The sequence below is a fragment of the Balaenoptera musculus genome, chromosome 13 (genome assembly GCF_009873245.2).
Source record: "Balaenoptera musculus isolate JJ_BM4_2016_0621 chromosome 13, mBalMus1.pri.v3, whole genome shotgun sequence".
NCBI lineage: Eukaryota > Metazoa > Chordata > Mammalia > Artiodactyla > Balaenopteridae > Balaenoptera > Balaenoptera musculus.
Window position 1 is genome coordinate 79,235,125 of NC_045797.1, and position 20,082 is coordinate 79,255,206.

General features: G+C 39.5%; 1 protein-coding gene across 3 annotated transcripts in view; it reads left to right on the forward strand.

Annotated features, from left to right (window-relative positions):
• The window catches only part of NBAS (NBAS subunit of NRZ tethering complex), a 342,092-nt gene that overhangs the window by 68,548 nt on the left and 253,462 nt on the right, over positions 1–20,082 (forward strand). For all 3 annotated transcript variants that reach the window (XM_036873210.1, XM_036873209.1, XM_036873211.1), the window contains 5 exons: positions 9,713–9,776; positions 12,592–12,785; positions 13,906–14,163; positions 14,880–15,005; positions 18,084–18,235. In XM_036873210.1, the coding sequence (XP_036729105.1) occupies positions 9,713–9,776; positions 12,592–12,785; positions 13,906–14,163; positions 14,880–15,005; positions 18,084–18,235 (794 nt within the window). The remainder of the gene's footprint in view (positions 1–9,712; positions 9,777–12,591; positions 12,786–13,905; positions 14,164–14,879; positions 15,006–18,083; positions 18,236–20,082) is intronic.

Consider the following 20,082-nt stretch of genomic DNA (forward strand, 5'->3'; position numbering starts at 1 on the left):
GCTGTCCTATTCTTTACTTAAATTATACTATTATCAGTGTAGTAGGACAAATGAAGAACAGAGTAGCACTCTGTGCTGATACGAATTTGTAGAGCAGGACACTCTGTATCCTGAGTGTCATCTGTCCTTTGATCTCTGCATTTCCCCCTTTCTCATTGCAAAAATACAGAATGGAGATGTTAATTTTTCAGCAAAAGTTAACTAATATCAAAGATTTGAAGGGTCAGTATCGTAAAAAGGTTAGACTTCTTTCCAAATCTTGCAGTGCTAGTAATCCTGGGCTTCCTTAAGGTTGAAGGGAGTTATCTTCTATTTACTCAAAAGGTAGATAGAGAAGATACAGAGAAAGGTAGAACTGTTCATTTTTTTAGTGTCTGGAAATAACAGGGTTTGAGAATTAAACAGTTGAGTTGTTTAGTAACGGATAGTATCAATGTCTATTGTAATCTAAAATCAGGATGGGCAGGTAAGGTATAATGCTCATTTAATGCCACGCATGTGATAGAGTGAAGATTTAAGAAAAATCTTCTCAATTAGATACAGCTTATGTTATAAATCTTTTTCTCCTCTGAAGATGATTTTGCATGTCAGCACTTTGAGTGTTCTCCTTCCCTCACATCCCCATTCCACTTTCCTATAGGAGTATCCTATCACCAGCTTTGGTGGGTACTTCTGTGATTCTAAGAAAGGAGCATATTCCCTGCAAGGTCTGAATGGATCAAGGTCTTTTTATTAGCATTCTTTTGAATTTCATTTCATCAAACTGCACTATAAAAGAATTCTTAATAAGCAAACAGTATTTTGTATTTCTCAGAATAGAGGAAAAGAGAAAGGGGCTCTACATTTTCATACTCTTCACAGACTTAAATTTATTTGTTTTTGCTGTTCTTCAATTTTTTCTCTTAGACACAATTGTAGGAAGATTCCCTCCCCCTGCCTTCCCCCCCCCTCCCCAGTTCCTCACCATGTTGAATTTAATTTGGTCTCCACATCTCTGCTACTCTGTCTTACTTACTGGATCTAGATTTGTTCTAAATAGAAGAAAGAGATCCTCCTCAGTTATCAACCTCAGTAGCCAAATAGAGGGACATTCTTTCTGTCTCCTCTGAAATGAGAGCTAAGTTGACTTATATCTTCACTCTAGAAGTGGAGTGGACCAGCTCTCAAAACTGTTTTTTTTTAATGTATTCAGCTAGGCTCATCAGATAATTGATCCAGAAGGTACCGTGCATTTTTCATGGTTATCAATGTATAGTGTTAAGATACTTAGCTTTTGTTATTTGGGAAGACCCTGATGTTCTATTATATATGGGAAATTTTACATTTGAGCAAGTTTTTTCTTAAAAGGTGAACACTTTGAATATTAAAGTCATTTGGAATAGAAATATTGATCAAGTTTTGAAGCACACTTAATGTTTCATCTTGTGAGTGTCCTAGAATGTCATACATATAGCATAAGGGCTATTAAAAAAAATTCATTAGTATGCTGTTTCGTTTTCTGAAATTCTGGATACCTTTTTTTTTTTTTTTTTTGCTTGCAAAGATAAACTGCATCTTTTGTAGTCCTTGTTGGCATATACTTGAATTTTTAACTGGTTAGACATTTTTATCATTAGTTGCCAATCAGTTTCATTATAATTCATTACTCTTTAGCTCATGAATGTTATTCACTGGGTTTTTATAATGATTCTATTAAAAACACAAAAATTGTTTAAAAATCTTGAAACTCAGGAATGAATAAATGTAAATATCTCAGTCGTTTGGAATAGGGCATCAGAAAGGTAATGTGACAAGAAAGGAAGGGAATTTGGAAATGGCAACAGAGATGCATGATGGGAGGACATGAGTTCAGGCCAGAAATTTGTCTCTAGTGTTGTCTTAGGGAGAGACTTTTGAACAGAGATATGCTGAGAGTTTAGAAGGCAGTTCATCAGGAATTGCTGAAGCCTGATTTTTCTGTTGTACCTCACAGAGTTTCCACCTTACCCCTGTGGCTCTGATTCAGTGCTCCTCCCACCCCTACAGTCTGCGGACAGACTGTATGATGATACAACTCCGCAAGCTAGTTGTATCTTTTATTATAATTTACACCTTTTTGGGCTTACCTATCAGTTTCTTCTGATTTGGTTGGTATAAATGATCTCCCTTGAATGCTTGAGTAAACTGGAAAAAAAAAGGGATTTGGGGCTCACAAAGCTGAAAACCGTGGCCCTGGTTGCCATCACCGAGGCTGCTCCGCACACCCTCGTTCCAGAGCGCTTCCCATCGCAGGCCAGTGGCTGCCAGCCCCTCCCTTTCCTGCTGCTGCTCAGCACCTGGGAAAACTAGCTGAGTAGGACAGACGTTGCCCTCTGAGACCCCTGCCAGTGCTAGCCTCAAAGTAAATTTTTGTCCAAAGTTGAGAACAGGGAGGGCATTTCATTTTATCTATTCAAAGGTTGTGATCAAAATGCAAAAGCTCCTTCATTTAACCTGCCATCTTTTCCAGTCTGGTCATTATGCTGCTTTATACCTGCCGCCTGAACCCTCCTCTCCTGCTCCCTACTTTTGTCTAACCCTTCCTATTTTACTTTGTGAAACTTCATTCCATCATAAACAAACTCCTGTGAGGCTTCATCATTTTCCCAGAATGCTCTGCTTTCTTTTGATACACTTAATCTAGGCTTACAAAGCTCAGTAGGATCGAGGTACATGTACACATAGTCTTGCAGCTTTTATAAAATTTACTCTAATAATAACCTCTATTATTATTTACTGAGCACTAATTTTGTCTTAGGGTTTTTCAGCAAGTAAGCAGGAGAACTGAGATTTGATTTCATAGCTCTCTGGCTCTGATGTCCATGCTCTTTCCATGACCATGTGAGAAAATAAATACACTTTAAAAAAAGGTGGGAAAACCCCTATTTGTTAGGTTTCTTATTAGGCTTTATTTGATGTGACCTTTAAAAGAACAGAGACAAATTCTTCTTCTCTGCGAATGTAACACGGATTTCTTCAGCCCTCTCAGATGTGTTGAACTCTTGAGCTAATTAGTGTGTACCAGATACTAGAATAAGTAATTGAGAAAGTCTGTCATTGGTAAACCCTTAACTTTATGATAGATGTCATATCACAGTACTTACGATGTGGTGACATGAGGTGAGGGTGGTAACTCTTTGTCCAGCAAAAGAAGTTTGAACAACCATACTTTGAGTCTTTCACCTACATTCCGGGGATGAATCACATTGGATATTGGACATTTTAGATTTGACTTTAATGTATGAAGAGAGTCATTAAAATCTAGTGTACTAGTCAGATATAGAGAACAAACTAGTGGTTACCAGTAGTGAGAAGGAAGAGGGGAGGGGCAAGATATGGGCAGGGGATTAAGAGGTACAAGCTATTATGTATGAAATAAGCTACAAGGATATATTGTACAACACAGGGAATATAGCCAGTATTTTATAATAACTATAAGTGGAGTATAACCTTTAAAAATTGTGAACCACTATGTTGTACACCTGTAACATATAATATTGTACATAAACTATACTTAAATAAAAATAATAGTGCATTAGAGTAAATGTTATAAAGCTTGCATGTGAACAGTGCTATCAAGAGTAGGTTGTTACTTTATTCAGAATAATTATCGTAAAATAATAAAGTTCAAGTATTTGAATCTCTACCAAGTGCTACAGTAGAAAATGCAATAAGTCACAATCCTTGCCCTTAGGACATTCATAGTCTTGCAAGGGAAATTATAAACAAATTAATAAAATAGCATGTTAATATTATGAAAAGATAAACTTGGAGGAATGGTGCATACTTGCAGTTGGTGGTGTTGGGGAGGAGGATTGTTGGGAATAAATAGTGTTTGTGTAGTAAGGCTTGGCTATCAACAGCAATTTTCATCTCTCTCATTTACTTCAGAAAAAACCCTGTTAAGTAAAAAATGTTTTTATACTCGTTTTAAGAGATGGGAATAGTGCTAAAAGAAGTTAACTTAGATCACTAAATGTTAGAATCAATGTTCCATTTTGACTCAGGTCCTCTGACTTCGTAGGTCAAGACTTTTTTCCAGAGAATCTTCTTACAGTGCTTATATTTAGAAGTACGGACTTTAAGTGGGCAAATTGGGTACTAGTTAAGATGTTAATGGAAAACAGGGAGAGATAGCCCGTGTGGTTTATACGAATGACACCTGGAGTTGTGCAGTTCATTATGTAGAGACACTGGGAATGTGAAAATATTAATAAGCGAGAGGTATAATATTGTCACTTACCAAATGTATGGTGTCACTTTGTGTGTTCATCGCTGGCTGAAAATCACTGAAGAACTCTTAAACAGCTGAAAAACACTTAAAACAGCTGCTCTTTTCTCATTTGTCCAGTTTAATCAAGTGACCTTGGGTCAGCCAGGTAGGACAGGCTTTGGATTTCTTTGTGGCTACTCTGGGAAATGAATGGAGAGGCAATTAGTTTAAAATAGAATATATAATATATAGTGTATAGTTAGCTTATAACTTTACCTTAAACATTGCCTGAGAAAAATACTAATGTTCCTGTTGCACTATACAGACTTAAAGTCTTTTACCAAATTGTGAATTCAGCTTATCTGGGCCTTTCTTCAAACAATACGCTACCTTATTAGTTTTCATAATATGCCTTTGTTTGAATGAGGATTTTCTCTGTAAAATCTAATGATTAAAGATAGTTTGGAAGTGCCCGTTCTGATTTACTTCTATCCAGTTTTTAGTTGATTAAATACTTTGGCTTTCATTGTCAATATGAAAATCCATCTGGCTAGAAATCTGTATTAAGTTTTGTTCATGTTTGGAATCTATAGTAAAATTGCCAAACTGATTTTCATTGCAAACATTTCCCATATGTTATGTTTATATATTTACATCTCATTTTTGGCCTTAATTGTTCTCTGAGGAAGTTTTATTACTTGCTTATTTGTACTTACTTGGATGTAGTAGACACAAAACTAACCTTTTCCATTTGATTGTATTTTCTCTTTGACACATAGTAGGTACTGGCCTAATTTTGTTAAGTGGATGAATCAGTGAGGGATAAATGGGAAGATGACAGTTCATGTCATTAATCGTGATCTAAACCACAGCTGTTTTCACAACTTCACTAGACTGTCAGCTCTTTGAGAAGAGGCGCTGAATTGAATATACATTTCTTCCCTGAGAGCTAACAAAGGACTTGGTGTATTAAATACTAATAATAAATGTTTGTGGAATGAATAAACATTTAAAGGTTGCTTTTATGCTGTTGGCGACAAGGTCTCTGTTATATTTAGCTTCTAGCTGTAAAACAAACAAACAAACAAACAAAAAGTCAGCAAATAAAATCCTTAAATCTGAAGAAAACAGATTTAAGCTCTATGCTTTAGCCATAATAGCCTCTCGGAACAAAATCTATAGCTGTATCCTTAGGACATCCTCCTCTAGGCTACTGCTGCCCTATAAAGTGAGGGCACCTGAGGCTGTTTTCAGACACACGGTAGCACGTCACGCGGGGAGGAGTGGCGTGGAGGCTGCCGCTCAGGATATATCGACGTAGTCCTGGGACTGAGTACCCCCACCCCCCGCTTTCCTGGGGGTCTTGGGAGCTTGGGGATCCTGTCTTCAAAGTAGCAGCCTACAGAGTTTGATCAGATGTCATAAAGCACAGCCAGGTCATGGTTCTCCTCGCAGAGTCCTTGGCTCTGAAGGGTGGTAAGTTGGGGCCAGTTTGAATAGTGTAAGGGGAGCAGTGGGAATGTCAGTGTAGAAAGCAGCAAGGGACAAGCCGTCAGGTTGCTGGTCTGGCAGGCCAACGCTGCCTGAGGCAGAGGTAAGTTTGGGATTTTGTTTGGGCTTCTTTCTTAAATATACTGTACAGATAATTTCATCAAACTCCCACATATTGTGAAGTTGAACGCTTAGTTCAGATATATAGACTGAATTGCTGTGTACTTCTAAGACAAAAGTACAGACAGGTATATACCCCAAAGAATTTAAAACAGGTAGTCAGACAAGTACATTCGCACACGTGTTCACAGCAGCCGCAAGCTGGAAACAACCCAAATGTCTGTTAACAGAAGGATGGACAAATTGTGGTATATACTTGCGATAGAATATTATGCAGCCATAAAAAAGGAATGAACTACCAATCCATGCCACAACTTGGATGACCCTTGAGAACATTATGATAAGTGAAAGAAGCCAGACACAAAAGGTTGTTTGAATTCATTTATACAAAATACCCAGAATAGGTAAATCCACAGAGATAGAGGGCACGTTGGTGGTGGCTACGGCTGGGGAAAGAGGAAAGGGAGTAACTGCCTAATGCCTAAGCTTTATTTTGAAGGGATAAAAATGTTTTGGAACTAGATGGAGGTGGCAGACATTGTGAACGTACTAAATACCACTGAATTATTCATTTAAAAATGGTTAATTTTATGTTCATTTCACCACAATGAAAAAAAATGATTTCATTAATCCTCTCCTCCCCCCCCAAACCCTAAAACAAACAAAAATGCATATAATTAGAATATGATGCCTTGTAGTCCCGTACTTTGACCTACTTTTTTTTCCTGAATAAGCTTAGCCTTTCCCTACCTGTGTCCTTCTGTGCACACTGTGGTCTCCCACTGGAACGTTGTCCTCCACCCATTTTCCACATCCAGGTCTTATCCAGCCGTAAACATATATAACACCATCAGGCTTTCTTTGATCATCTTGAACTCCCTTCATCTTTCTCAAGCCCGTATCCAATATGATCTCTTGATCCTTTGAAGACCCTTAGCACTTTTATCTATACCTCTTTTTTGGGCAGTTATCAAATTTGACCTTGGGTTATAGTTAGTTATACCCATTTCTTAGCCATCTCTGTGCTTGAGTATAGGGCATGTAATGTCTGATTTTTTTTTTTTCTTCTTTCTTTCATAGTGTAAGTGCACAGTATTCATTGACTAAATAGCAGAAGAAACCACACTTTTGAGAAGGTGTAGGAATATTTGTACTATGTCGACTAATTTTTCTGTAGCTTAGACATTCTACTTAGAGCTCAGTGATTCAAAGGATTAATTAGTTCATTCCCTCATTCAGCATTTAACTACTGTGACAGGGGTGGGCACTGATAGACGTGAGAGTCCAAGGATGACTAACAGAGTCCTGGATGCAGAGGAACAAATCTTCACCTTGGGTTTAAAATTGGTTTCACAAGAGACACCCATTATCTAAGCAATCTGCATGGAACAGTCTAGTCCCAGAGTGTGGAGACTGGCTCTACTAGACTAGTACTGCTTGTTCATACGGTCTAGTCCAGAGTGTGGAGACTGGCTGTACTAGACTAGGACTGCTTGTTCATACGGTCTAGTCCCAGAGTGTGGAGACTGGCTCTACTAGACTAGCACTGCTTGTTCATACGGTCTAGTCCCAGAGTGTGGAGACCGGCTCTACTAGACTAGCACTGCTTGTTCATACGGTCTAGTCCCAGAGTGTGGAGACCGGCTCTACTAGACTAGCACTGCTTGTTCATACGGTCTAGTCCCAGAGTGTGGAGACCGGCTCTACTAGACTAGCACTGCTTGTTCATACGGTCTAGTCCCAGAGTGTGGAGACCGGCTCTACTAGACTAGCACTGCTTGTTCATACGGTCTAGTCCCAGAGTGTGGAGACCGGCTCTACTAGACTAGGACTGCTTGTTCATACGGTCTAGTCCCAGAGTGTGGAGACTGGCTGTACTAGACTAGGACTGCTTGTTCATACGGTCTAGTCCCAGAGTGTGGAGACTGGCTCTACTAGACTAGCACTGCTTGTTCATACGGTCTAGTCCCAGAGTGTGGAGACTGGCTCTACTAGACCAGGACTGCTTGTTCATACAGTCTAGTCCCAGAGTGTGGAGACTGGCTCTACTAGACTAGCACTGCTTGTTCATACGGTCTAGTCCCAGAGTGTGGAGACTGGCTCTACTAGACTAGGACTGCTTGTTCATATGGTCTAGTCCCAGAGTGTGGAGACTGGCTCTACTAGACTAGCACTGCTTGTTCATACGGTCTAGTCCCAGAGTGTGGAGACTGGCTCTACTAGACTAGCACTGCTTGTTCATACGGTCTAGTCCCAGAGTGTGGAGACTGGCTCTACTAGACTAGTTCTGCTTGTTCATACGGTCTAGTCCCAGAGTGTGGAGACTGGCTCTACTAGACTAGTTCTGCTTGTTCATACAGTCTAGTCCCAGAGTGTGGAGACTGGCTCTAGTAGACTAGCACTGCTTTTTCATGGTTCTCTTGGTCATCATTAACTTTGATGAAGACAAGCACACTTTGAATTCTCAAAGTGCTTATGCCAATGAGATGACTTCTTTTTACATTTTTTTCTCAAGAGTTCTTGTTAAATTTCTTTGTGATCTATACGTCCTTAAATTTACCCAAGGCTGAATCGTAATTGTTGTTTGTGGGGCTTAAAGTTTTAAAGTGTTATCCCATACTTTCCTTGTGCACTCCAGAATGTACGTGGGGAGGCACACATGGCATCATGTAAATAAATGCTGGCACGCCTCTGGTGCTGTTGGTGGAGGTGCACCTGGTGGTTCGGAGCTACTGAAACTTCTAAGGTGCCTTTAATGGTCAAATAAGATTTTAATTTAGTTGATTATTTTCAGTAATACGTACCTTATTCTAATTTTTTGAAACTTAATTTTTTTTTTTTTATACTTAAGGACAATCCATTTCTTTGCCTAGTATATAAATAGCCTTTTATGGCAACTTTTTTCTGATAAAGTTAGCGAATTATATCTTCTGTTCTCAGGGTCTGCTCTGAGCGACTTATAGTAGGGGAGAGCAGAAAGTTCTCTCAGGGTATGGAAAGAAATATCAGTTTTAATACCCTAACGTATAAGCCACTGATAAATCGGTAATTATTCTGTTGCATAAGATGAAAAAGCATATTTTGACGTAAGTACAGCATCACTTTTTTTAGGCTTAAGATTTCAGATAACCCCCAATTGATATTTTGTTGTTTTTTCCCCCCATACTATTGTGATTCTGGAGGTTATGGAATTAACGTGGGCCTGGGAAATGTCTGGCAGTGGCTTAATCTCTGTTGTTTTGTGATGCTTGAGAGATCGTGGTGTGTCCTGACGTTCACAAAGGTGGGCAGGACATTGTGTTGCCATGAGATTAGACTGTGAATGTGCTGAATTTGAGGATTGCATGGTTATATTTTTTGACTTAGTACAATAGGTTTTCAGTCATAGAAAGTTAGAACTGGGGATGACACGGAAGTTGTGGAGTCCAACCTCAGAGCTGTGGGAACTGAGACCTGGAGGGTTGCTCGCCTTATGAGCGGCAGGGTAGCTCTTACATCCAGGCTGGTGTTTTAGTCACAACAGCATGGCTATCCTCCTCCCAGTGTGCAGGTGTGCGTGTGTACAGAATTGTTAGTGTATCCTGCTTTCATTTGTATGAATTATATGCTTGCCATCACAGTTCTTATTCATGCTACTTTCTTCATTAAATTGAGTCACAATACTTGCATGTGCACATCTTAGGTATAAGAACAATTGCTTTTCAAGATCTTGGAGAGGAATAGATTTCAACTAGGTGTAACTAAGAGATGAAAGGAAAGCATCATTTCTGTATTTTGTTAAAAAAGAAAAATCCGAAGTTCTTGATGATGTTCTCATAATTTTCTTACCTTGTTGATCCAAGAATTTATGTGCCTGTTTTTCAAATTCAGCCAGGCTATGATGACCTTAATCCTGATTGGAGACTCTCTACTGAGAAGAGAAAAAAAATCAAAGGTGAGTTTTATGATGTATGATGATTAAAACCGTAAGAGACTCGTGTTGTTTAATAAAGGTGCTTTTTAGATGGTATGATACATGTAGGGGAGGGAAAACTCCTTTTCTTTCTACTATCCTAGGTTCTCTGGCTGGGGCTCTGTAAAATTAGATTGACAAAAGACAGATTAATAAGAGAAAAACAAGCAAAAGTTTCTTAGCACGTACATTGAGTTTATACATGAAGGTACCCAGGGATGAGTAACTCCGAGGGATGGTTGGAAATTGGGCTTATACAGCATCTAACCAAAGAAACAGTAAATTTTTAGGGAAGTGACAAGACAAAGGAAAAGCAGTTGGAGTTTCTAGGAGTGGCATATTGTGGGAAGGCAAACATGTGGGGAAAGTAATGGAAGATAAGCACTAGTTAGTTATGTAGATTCCTTCGGTGCTGTCTCTGGGCTCATAAGGGTCTAAATTTGTCTCCAGTGATGAACTCTTCTCCTTCGTGGTAGAGAGCGGAGAGGGGAACGACTTTGTAAATTTATGTCCTACTTTTACGCATATAGGTAGAGGGCAGGGAGCTTTTCTTGTGTCTGCTTCTTCTCAGTGGCCTCTAGCCCAAAATAATCATTATGCCACAGTGGCACATTTTGGGGTGGCATATTGAGCTACCCTACATATAAAAGTCTCTAGATACTTCTGCTTCACTTTGGAAGGAACACCAAGATTTCATAGGACGGGGACAAGGCAACAGATCCAGCTTTCTGACCGTCAGGTGTTAGTATTTTGAGTTTTCCCAAGGCTGAGGCAGAGCCTGTGGCATGCAGCGTGGCTCTCCCTCCACAGGCCAGCGCGGAGATGGCACACTGAGTTCAAAGCTCGTAAGTGTACTCCTTTGTAAATGAGCACGGAGGGGGTAGCAGAAAGGGATTCCTCAAAGGGTAAACTCTGAGTAGTTATCTCTGGGGCTGGGGTGCCGGTGTGGTAGATGGTAGGTAATGAGAGGTTGGAGGGACTTTCTCTTTTCATACATCTCCATATCTAAGCTTTTTTTTTTTTTTTTTTTTAGCAGTGAGCATGTATTACTTTTATAAATAGAAAAGAAACCCAGTATTTACATTTAATTAAAAACAATAGTGATTATTTAATTGGTAGATTAAAATTAAAAACAAAAATTAAAATATTGAGTTACTTTGAGTAATTGGTTCCTTTTTCTTCAGGTGAAACTCCCCAAGTTAAACACTGCTGAATTTTTAAGTGTCTCCTATAAAATTAGTGATAGTTACAAGGTTCAAAATCTTTATTAAATTATGCTTCTAATTCACATTTAAAGACCCTGAAAGTATTGATTCGTTAATATCACGTGTCATGTTCATGTATTCGCTTTTGTTAAATAATCATCCGAAATACTCATTCAGAAAAACATTTTTGAGAAAAAATATAATTTGTCAAATTAGAAGGTTGACTGCATATTTAAATGATTTGCTCCTTTTCATCCCGCATTACATTAAAGTGTAAGCCTAGGAACACTGCTTTTCATGTTTTCTTGGAATTCCTTATTTATATAGATTGCTTTAGGCTTAAATCGGAAGAAAATGTTGAGTTGTCATGGTTTTTGTTTTTTAATTAAAATAATGAGTTATTCTCATGGAGTTAACCTCCTATTTTATTTTATTTTATTTTTAATTTGGCCGTGCTGCATGGCTTCTGGGATCTTCGTTCCCCAAGCAGGGATCGAACTCGTGCCCACGGCAGTGAAAGTGCCCAGTCCTAACCACTGGACTGCCAGGGAATTCCATTAACCTCCTATTTTAAAATCTCTATCTCCTTAGTCAAGTGTTTACATATATTTTAAAATTTATGGTGTACTTTGTATGTATTACCTTTAAACCTCGTCAGATCCTTAGTGGAACAAGTAAGGTATAAAAGGGCAGTAAAATTATAGTAAATATCATGCCATTTCCTTTTGAATGCCTTAATTTGGTGAACCACAGTTCAGTTCTATCCACCCTCCCCCAACCCCTGAAATTCCTTTCTGGTCTTGAATATGTTTTCCTCTTTCTGATTAGTTGCAAGTATAGCGGAGGAAAAAGCTCTTTTTCCTACTACCCTACTAGATTCTCCAGCTGAGACCCAGTAAATTGGACTAACAAAAAGAAAAAAGCATACACATTTATTTAATATGTTTTAGGGACACAGGAACCTTCATAAGGAAATGAAGACCTGAGGAACAGTTAAACCTGATCAGTTTTATACTAGGTTGGGTGAAGAGTGGAAAGTTGTAGAAAGACATGAGAGACCAAAGGGTCTGAGCTAAGGGTAGTAGACTGGGAGGAACTTAGCAAGGCCTGTTTGTTTCCATTTTTCTTGGCTTCCCTCCGTCTTTGGAGTAAGGCTGCTCCTTTCCTCTAGATATAAAGAAGGTGCCTCTCACCTGAGGATCTCAGGACCTGCTCCAGAGGGAGGTCAGAGTTCTTCCTGAGTCTGCCATTTCTCAGTATACACCTACCTTTTTTTATATGTTGAAAATGGTGACGTATCTCTGAATATTTTTCATTTTTTGAGCAGAAAGACCTTCATATATTTACCTCTGCATCCCTAGAACTATGGACTTTGGCAAATTGTTGGCATTCAGATGTTCATTAAATAAATTACCATTCTGTATCTTCTACTTGAGTAAAAATCTGAGTGGTGACTTACATTTTATTTTTTCTTATTATTTGTCATACCTTTAGGACTCATATGGTTTTAAAATTGATTATTGGACTAAGTGTGTTGTATTTAAACCACATTGACGGATGGATTTGTATTGATTTACTTTTCCCCCCATTAGATAAAGAGTCCTTTTACCCACTGATAGATGTGAATTGGTGGGTGGACAGTGCAGTGATTTTGGCTCGCTGCTCTGGTGCTTTGACTGTTTCGTCGGTGAAAACTTTGAAGAATTTACTGGGAAAATCCTGTGAATGGTTTGAACCATCCCCTCAAGTCACTGCTACCCATGATGGGGGATTTTTAATTTTGGAGGTAATGCTTTCCCTTTTAAAGCAATCAGTGTGTTTGAGAGTAAACATTTGTTACCCCCAAAATCTAAATATCTGATTTTAATTTTGGTTATCCCATTATTTAATCTTGTCTTTAAAAAGAAAAATTTGGTAATGGAATCAGAACTTGGGTGCAGTATAAAAAAGATCTATTGTTTAGACAATTTAAAAAATTGCATTTGTATAAGAATGAAGAACATTTATAGTCATTTTGCTCTCTGTAAAGCATTTCTTCCTCATTGACATGATAGCTTTTCTCTTTTCCTGGATTAGTTATCTTAAAAATATAAATAATATCACTACCTAAGAAATACAGTCTTTAACCTATTCCTATGAAATATGACAGCTTAAAACTTTTGGTTCTTTTATTAAGAAAAACTTGTTTATCATGACAAAAAATTTGAAAAGAGGCTAATATTTTAAAGTTATGTTTTGGTCATTTAAAATTATTTTAAGTCTTTCAAGGTAATGGCCTTCAATAGCCTTCACTTCAGTGCAGACTGACAAATGTCTTCTGCCCTTAAGTTTGGTACCGAGTCTAAAGATGTTCTTTAAAGAGAACCAGGGCTTAAAATCAAAGGCAACTCTGTTAGGTCTGGAATGAAAGTTATCTTTAACAGGCAGCCTTCGGACTCAGAACTTTGTGAAGACATTGTTTAAAAGCTGGGGGAGGAGGAGGAGCTATTCTTGATAAAGCAAATAAATACCTTCATGTTCATGTTGCTAAATAGATGGAAAAAAATCATCTTTTCACAGCAGGTACAAAAATATCAAAAAGAAAGAAATTAACGTTCTCAACTCCTTTATTTCCCTAAAATAATTACCAGGTATATATTTTACAAGACCGTATTAATGACCTATTATTAAAACAGGCTTTAGTTTTAGAGATTTGGAGCCAATAACTTCTGTGCATATTTCTGGAGCTATTGATGTAAATATATAGCATTTGTTGTTGGGTTTCTTTGAATTCCATTCTTAGTTTTAATCCCATGGCTGATGTAATGAATCAAACCAGAGTAGAATTAAAAATATTTTTCTCATTGGCTCTAAAAACTTATCTTTAGTTCCTCACTATTCATTCAACATCTCCTTTTTCAATTCAGTGCGAGATTAAACTCGCCCCCAAACGATCTCGTTTGGAGACGAGGGCGGGAGAAGAAGGTGAAGGAGAAGAGGATTCGGATTCCGATCCGGAAATGTCTGCCAAGGCTCGCTACTTCGGTTATATAAAGCAGGGCTTGTACTTAGTGACCGAGATGGAGCGGTTCGCACCAGCCCGGAAACGCCCGCGAACCATTACTAAAAACTACCGCCTGGTGAGCCTGCGGTCTACGACCCCAGAGGAGCTCTACCAGAGGAAGGTGAGGGTGTCCCCTTACTGTCCACGGTCACAGCATCAGATTTGATTTGCCTCTATTGAGAAAAAAACTATTTTTTTTAATAAAGGAAGAAATTTCAAGAGGGATTGTTATTCTTGTTGACATCTTAGCCATGTCAGTATGATAAAGCTGCTGAGAATAATGCTGGTCTCTGTGCCTGAGCAATCACAGTAAGGGCACTGGATGGGAGGTGAGTTCGTGGGGACCGATTGTCCACTAGGTGGCTCCGCCCAGGTGTTCGCTCCACTTCGTGGTGGCCTTCAGCTCTCACTTCTTCTGTGTTGAAGTACAGCCGTCTCCTCAGACTGCAGCAGATGAGGGAAGCCCTGCAGACTTGCTTTCTAGTCCGGGGTTTGCTTGGGAAGCAGATTTGATCAACACTGAGTATTCCACGTGTTTGTGCTGCAGTGTCACAAGCGGAGTCCTGGACGAGGAGTCGGGCCGCCCTGCTCATCCTGGTTTTGCCATTTTACTTTATAACCATGGGTATTTTACCTCTGTTTCTCATCTTTCTGTTAAAGCGCTTAAAAGAAATACTTGATCTATCTGCCCCTTGTCATGTTTGTGACCTTCTGGTGCCACAGTGCACATGAAGGTGGTTAGGAATGACCTACGCTGTCATCATTCATTCTATCATCATATTGACGCTGCAGACTGCTCGGTAATGTCACATTAATGTTCCATTTCCTTGTCCAAAGATCGAAAATGAAGAGTATGAGGAAGCCTTGTCTCTGGCTCAGACCTATGGCCTGGATACTGACCTGGTGTATCAGAGGCAGTGGAGGAAGTCAGCTGTCAACATTGCTTCAATTCAGAATTACTTGGTATGTTTAAAATTTTTGGTAACATGCAGTAAAATTCAAACTTACGGAATAACTTTTGACTGTAGGGCTTCATATTAGAGTACTTTTCACTGCTGACTTTTCTATATGAAGTGTTTTATTCTACCTTGAAAAATTATATCAGGTTCTGTCGGCCCTGCAGCTGGACGTTGGTGCAGAAGACATGTGGCCGAATATTCACTGATAAACCAGCCAACTGCCTGGTCTTAGCCTAATCCTTGCCCTTCATCTACCTCAGCTAACCTCTGCTCACCTCCATCAGTCAGGGTCCTGTCAGAAGCCAGGAACCACACAGTAATTTGAACAGGAACAGTTTTAATATGGAGAATTACTGTTTTCTAGTAACGAGAGATTAACTATATGAGGGCAAAGAGATCTCTAAGGCACACCCTGGGGCTGAACGGAACGTACCCAAGGAGGGAGCAAACGCGGAAGGGAGAGCTCCCCCTGGGCTGGCATTCAGGCTTCATTGGACGAAGAGTGGTTGCAGCACATTGGACGGAAGGGCATTCTCTGGAATGCCTGAGGCCACGGCGGCCCATAGCAGCCAAGGCTGGCAGGCAGGGAGAGGTGGGATGGGTGGGCCAGCTGGATGCCTGTTGCTAGGGTGGCCGCGAACTGAGGTTGGGGGGTCGGAAAACCCCAGGGGCTGCTAAGTAGGGAGCCCCCCGCCAGCATGAAGGCTGGTAGATAAGGAACCGTGGCCAGGACTGAAAAGGAAAAAATTCCCCCCGGAGTGTAGGCGAGCCTAGTTTACGGAGCTTCCCCGTCAGGTGTCTGGGAGGGTTCGCTGGGGAGGAATCTGTCCATGGGGCTGCAGCTGACACCAAGTGGGAAGTTGTCCTCCAAAGGAGGGAGGGGGAAGTAAGCACCACCAGATGTCGCCTGCCGGCATTGCCAAGACAGAGGAGCGGGAAGAACAGAACCAGCGCACATGCCGACCAGAGACCAGAGCCTCTTCCTCTGCAGTGGCCTCCAGCGCCCTCTGGTGACAAGGCTTAATATCGTGTCAGCCGCAAATGGGAAAGGCTGTTTATCCCATAGCTGGCTCTGAAGAGTACTTCTGAGGCTGAGAGGCAATAAATAGATAACTGTCATATCAAGCTTGCCAAATACCCCCTTTTTGCTTAAATCCTACAGTTAAATCCTTCCTGCTATGTGCTGCCACAGCTAGAGTTACTATGTTGGCTGTTTATTTGAATCATTGGCACCTTTGTAAGGAAGTAGTTGGACTCATACCTATTTTTAGAAGGTGCTGACTTCTCGTGTGACATTTAGGAAGGCAAATACCTTTGCATTTAGGAATATTCTAAGAAGTGTTGGGAAATTTTCATGGTAGTTGTTTTCCCTAAAAATTCATGTACATGAGTAATTAAAAATAAATCAAAACGTAATCTGAAAAAGTTGTGTGTAAGAAGTTGATGCTTCAACCAAACAGGAAGATGAACTGTTAATACAAGTAAGATATCAGAGTTGAGAGCGCATGAAAGATTGTGAAATAAAGGAAGAAGACAAAGTGGCTTGTATTTTCTTTAGAATATCAGAACAGCAAACCTATATTATCTTTCTTTCTTTTGTGACTCAGGACAGTGAACTCCTGAGTTCATGTATATCCACTTAACGGCCTTTTCTGTAACACAGTAGAAAGCAGATTTGGTCTCTGAAGGAGCTGACAAATGTTAGGAGAGACAAATTATGTACATTTTTTATTGGGGGAAATACTTAATTCAGCAAAATAAATAGGCAGTGAAGAGTAAAAGCACTATGCCAGGAATGGTAAAGGGGTACAGGAGTGACATAAATATGGCCTTCGCTTTCAGGGAGCTTATAATCTTACCGAGAAGACAAGCTTTATGCCTTCATTATAGAAATGACCACGCAAGAAGATTGCAGACAAATGCTGTGGGAACCCAGTGAAGGTAGCAATCATTATAGACTCTGGTTATGGAAGTCTTCATATAGTGAAGATGTTTTGGGCAGGGGTTTGAAAGGATTCAAAGTAGAGCTAGAAGAGAGGAAGGCATTCTTAATGGGACAAGTTGTATGAGCAAATTAAAAGAAAATGAGCATGACTCATGAGGCAAGTGACTAAATCTGGCTTATTCATTGCTCTATTTTCATGGCACACAAAAAGTACTCAGTAAATATTTCCTGGATGAATGGCTCTGTAAGGAAACAAGTCTGTTGGATCTGAGATTCCATGATGGTGAACATTGGGGCATATTGATTAGAAAGATACATTGATTTGGGTTCAGGTGGGAAACCTTGCCAAAGGCAAGAGACTCCTGCAGTGTCCCAGTTGTTACGTGTCAATGACATGGACTGATACGGAGGCCATAGATGTGGAGAAGGGGATGTGAGTTCAGAGACATTTGAGGAAAGAATTGATATGAAGGAATGTGTAAAGGAATGTGTAGGGTATGAGTCAGATTTTACCCTAAATTTGTATCCACAAGGACTCTTTCTAGGAAAGAGGGCAAGTCAGGAATTTTGAATGGAGTCAGAGGAAGCTGTTGGGAGGGAAGTACATATGGGCCCTCCGTCTTTCCAAGGAACAACATACCATGACTTTTTATGATTAAATTATCATCTGTGCTTTGGAATACATCTCATGGTCAAGTAAATACAGAACCTTGACGTGCTATGCCTCATTAGTTTTTGTTTCAAAGTTAAACATGTTTGTTACAAGAAGATCAATCTTGCCTTACTTCTTTATTTTCTACTCTTCTATACAGCCCAAATGCAAACTAAAGAGCAACTAAAACGTTTGGAAAGAGCTTTTTATGTTTCCAAAAAAGAGTACTGAACTTTGTGTTTCAGTGTGTTTCATTAGACGAAGAAAGAAAGCAGTTGGAATCACATGCCCTATACCCAGTCCTAATCACTGCTAGGAAAGTAGCTTTTTAATGTTGAGATGCTCTAGCAGCTGCTTGTGGCCAAGGTTTCAGGTAGCTCTACTCTCTTACGTATAGCTTTATAATTCTAGAAGGCAGTCCTCAGGTGCTCTCAGATGTCATGATTTCTTTAATGCCTCTGTTTTTTAATTTTCTCTATATCCAGAGTAAAATAAAGAAACGATCCTGGGTTCTTCATGAGTGCTTGGAAAGAGTTCCTGAAAATGTGGATGCTGCAAAAGAACTGCTTCAATATGGATTAAAAGGCACAGACCTGGAGGCTCTTTTAGCCATAGGGAAAGGAGCAGATGATGGCAGGTTGGTTCCGGAAAGATGTGGGTAGAAGTAAAGGTGACTTTGTGAAAACTTTTTAAGCTGAGACATTGGAAAGGGTAAACTTTTCTTTATTTAGGTTATTCTGCAATAAAGCAGTTGCCTTTGGTTAATGCTTTTTTATCTGAGGTCAGTTTTCTTTCCTTTAAGTTAAATACGTTTACATATGATAGCTTGATGCTAAGGAAAGAGCAAATTCTACAAACATTTATTGAATGCTGGCCGTTTCTAAGCTGTGAAGTTAAGGCGGCATGCGCCTAGGTGTGCTTACCGGTGGATTGAACCACTGTAGGCAAGTCTGAGCTTCATTCACTTTCTTTATCTGTAGCATTGTGTCCTTCTTCAGAGAATTACCTTGATTAAGTTATATATCTTGTGAAATCACCTCATAAACTTTTTTTTTGAATTTTATTTTATTTTATTTATTTTTTTAAACAGCAGGTTCTTATTAGTTATCCATTTTATACATATTACTGTCTACATGTCAATCCCAATCTCCCAATTCATCCCACCATCACCACCACCCCACACCACCTTCCCCCTTTGGTGTCCATATGTTTGTTCTCTACATCTGTGTCTCAGTTTCTGCCCTGCAAACCGGTTCATCTGTACCATTTTTCTAGGTTCCACATATATGCGTTAATATACGATATTTGTTTTTCTCTTTCTGACTTACTTCACTCTGTATGACAGTCTCTAGATCCATCCACGTCTCTACAAATGACCCAATTTTGTTCCTTTTTATGGCTGAGTAATATTCCATTGTATATATGTACCACATCTTCTTTATCCATTCGTCTGTCGATGGGCATTTAGGTTGCTTCCATGACCTGGCTGTTGTAAATAGTGCTGCAGTGAACATTGGGGTGCATGTGTCTTTTTGAATTATGGTTTTCTCAGGGTATATGCCCAGTAATGGGATTGCTGAGTCATATGGTAGTTCTATTTTTAGTTTTTGGAGGAACCTCCATACTGTTCTCCATAGTGGCTGTATCAATTTACATTCCCACCAACAGTGCAAGAGGGTTCCCTTTTCTCCACACCCTTTCCAGCATTTGTTGTTGGTAGATTTTCTGATGATGCCCATTCTAACTGGTGTGAGGTGATACCTCATTGTAGTTTTGATTTGCATTTCTCTAATAATTAGTGACGTTGAGCAGCTTTTCATGTGCGTCTTGGCCATCTGTATCTTCTTTGGAGAAATGTCTATTTAGGTCTTCTGCCCATTTTTGGATTGGGTTGTTTGTTTTTTTAATATTGAGCTGCATGAGCTGTTTATATATTTTGGAGACTAATCCTTTGTCTGTTGATTCGTTTGCAAATATTTTCTCCCATTCTGAGGGCTGTCTTTTCATCTTGGTTGTAGTTTCCTTTGCTTTGCAAAAGTTTTTAAGTTTCATTAGGTCTCATTTGTTTATTTTTGTTTTTATTTCCATTACTCTAGGAGGTGGATCAAAAAGATCTTGCTGTGATTTATGTCAAAGAGTGTTCTTCCTATGTTTTCCTCTAAGAGTTTTATAGTGTCCGGTCTTACATTTAGGTCTCGAATCCATTTTGAGTTTATTTTTGTGTATGGTGTTAGGGAGTGTTCTAATTTCATTCTTTTACATGTAGCTGTCCAGTTTTCCCAGTACCACTTATTGAAGAGACTGTCTTTTCTCTGTTGTATATCCTTGCCTCCTTTGTCATAGATTAGTTGAGCATAGGTGCGTGGGTTTATCTCTGGGCTTTCTATCCTGTTCCATTGATCTACATTTCTGTTTTTGTGCCAGTACCATATTGTCTTGATTACTGTAGCTTTGTAGTATAGTCTGAAGTCAGGGAGTCTGATT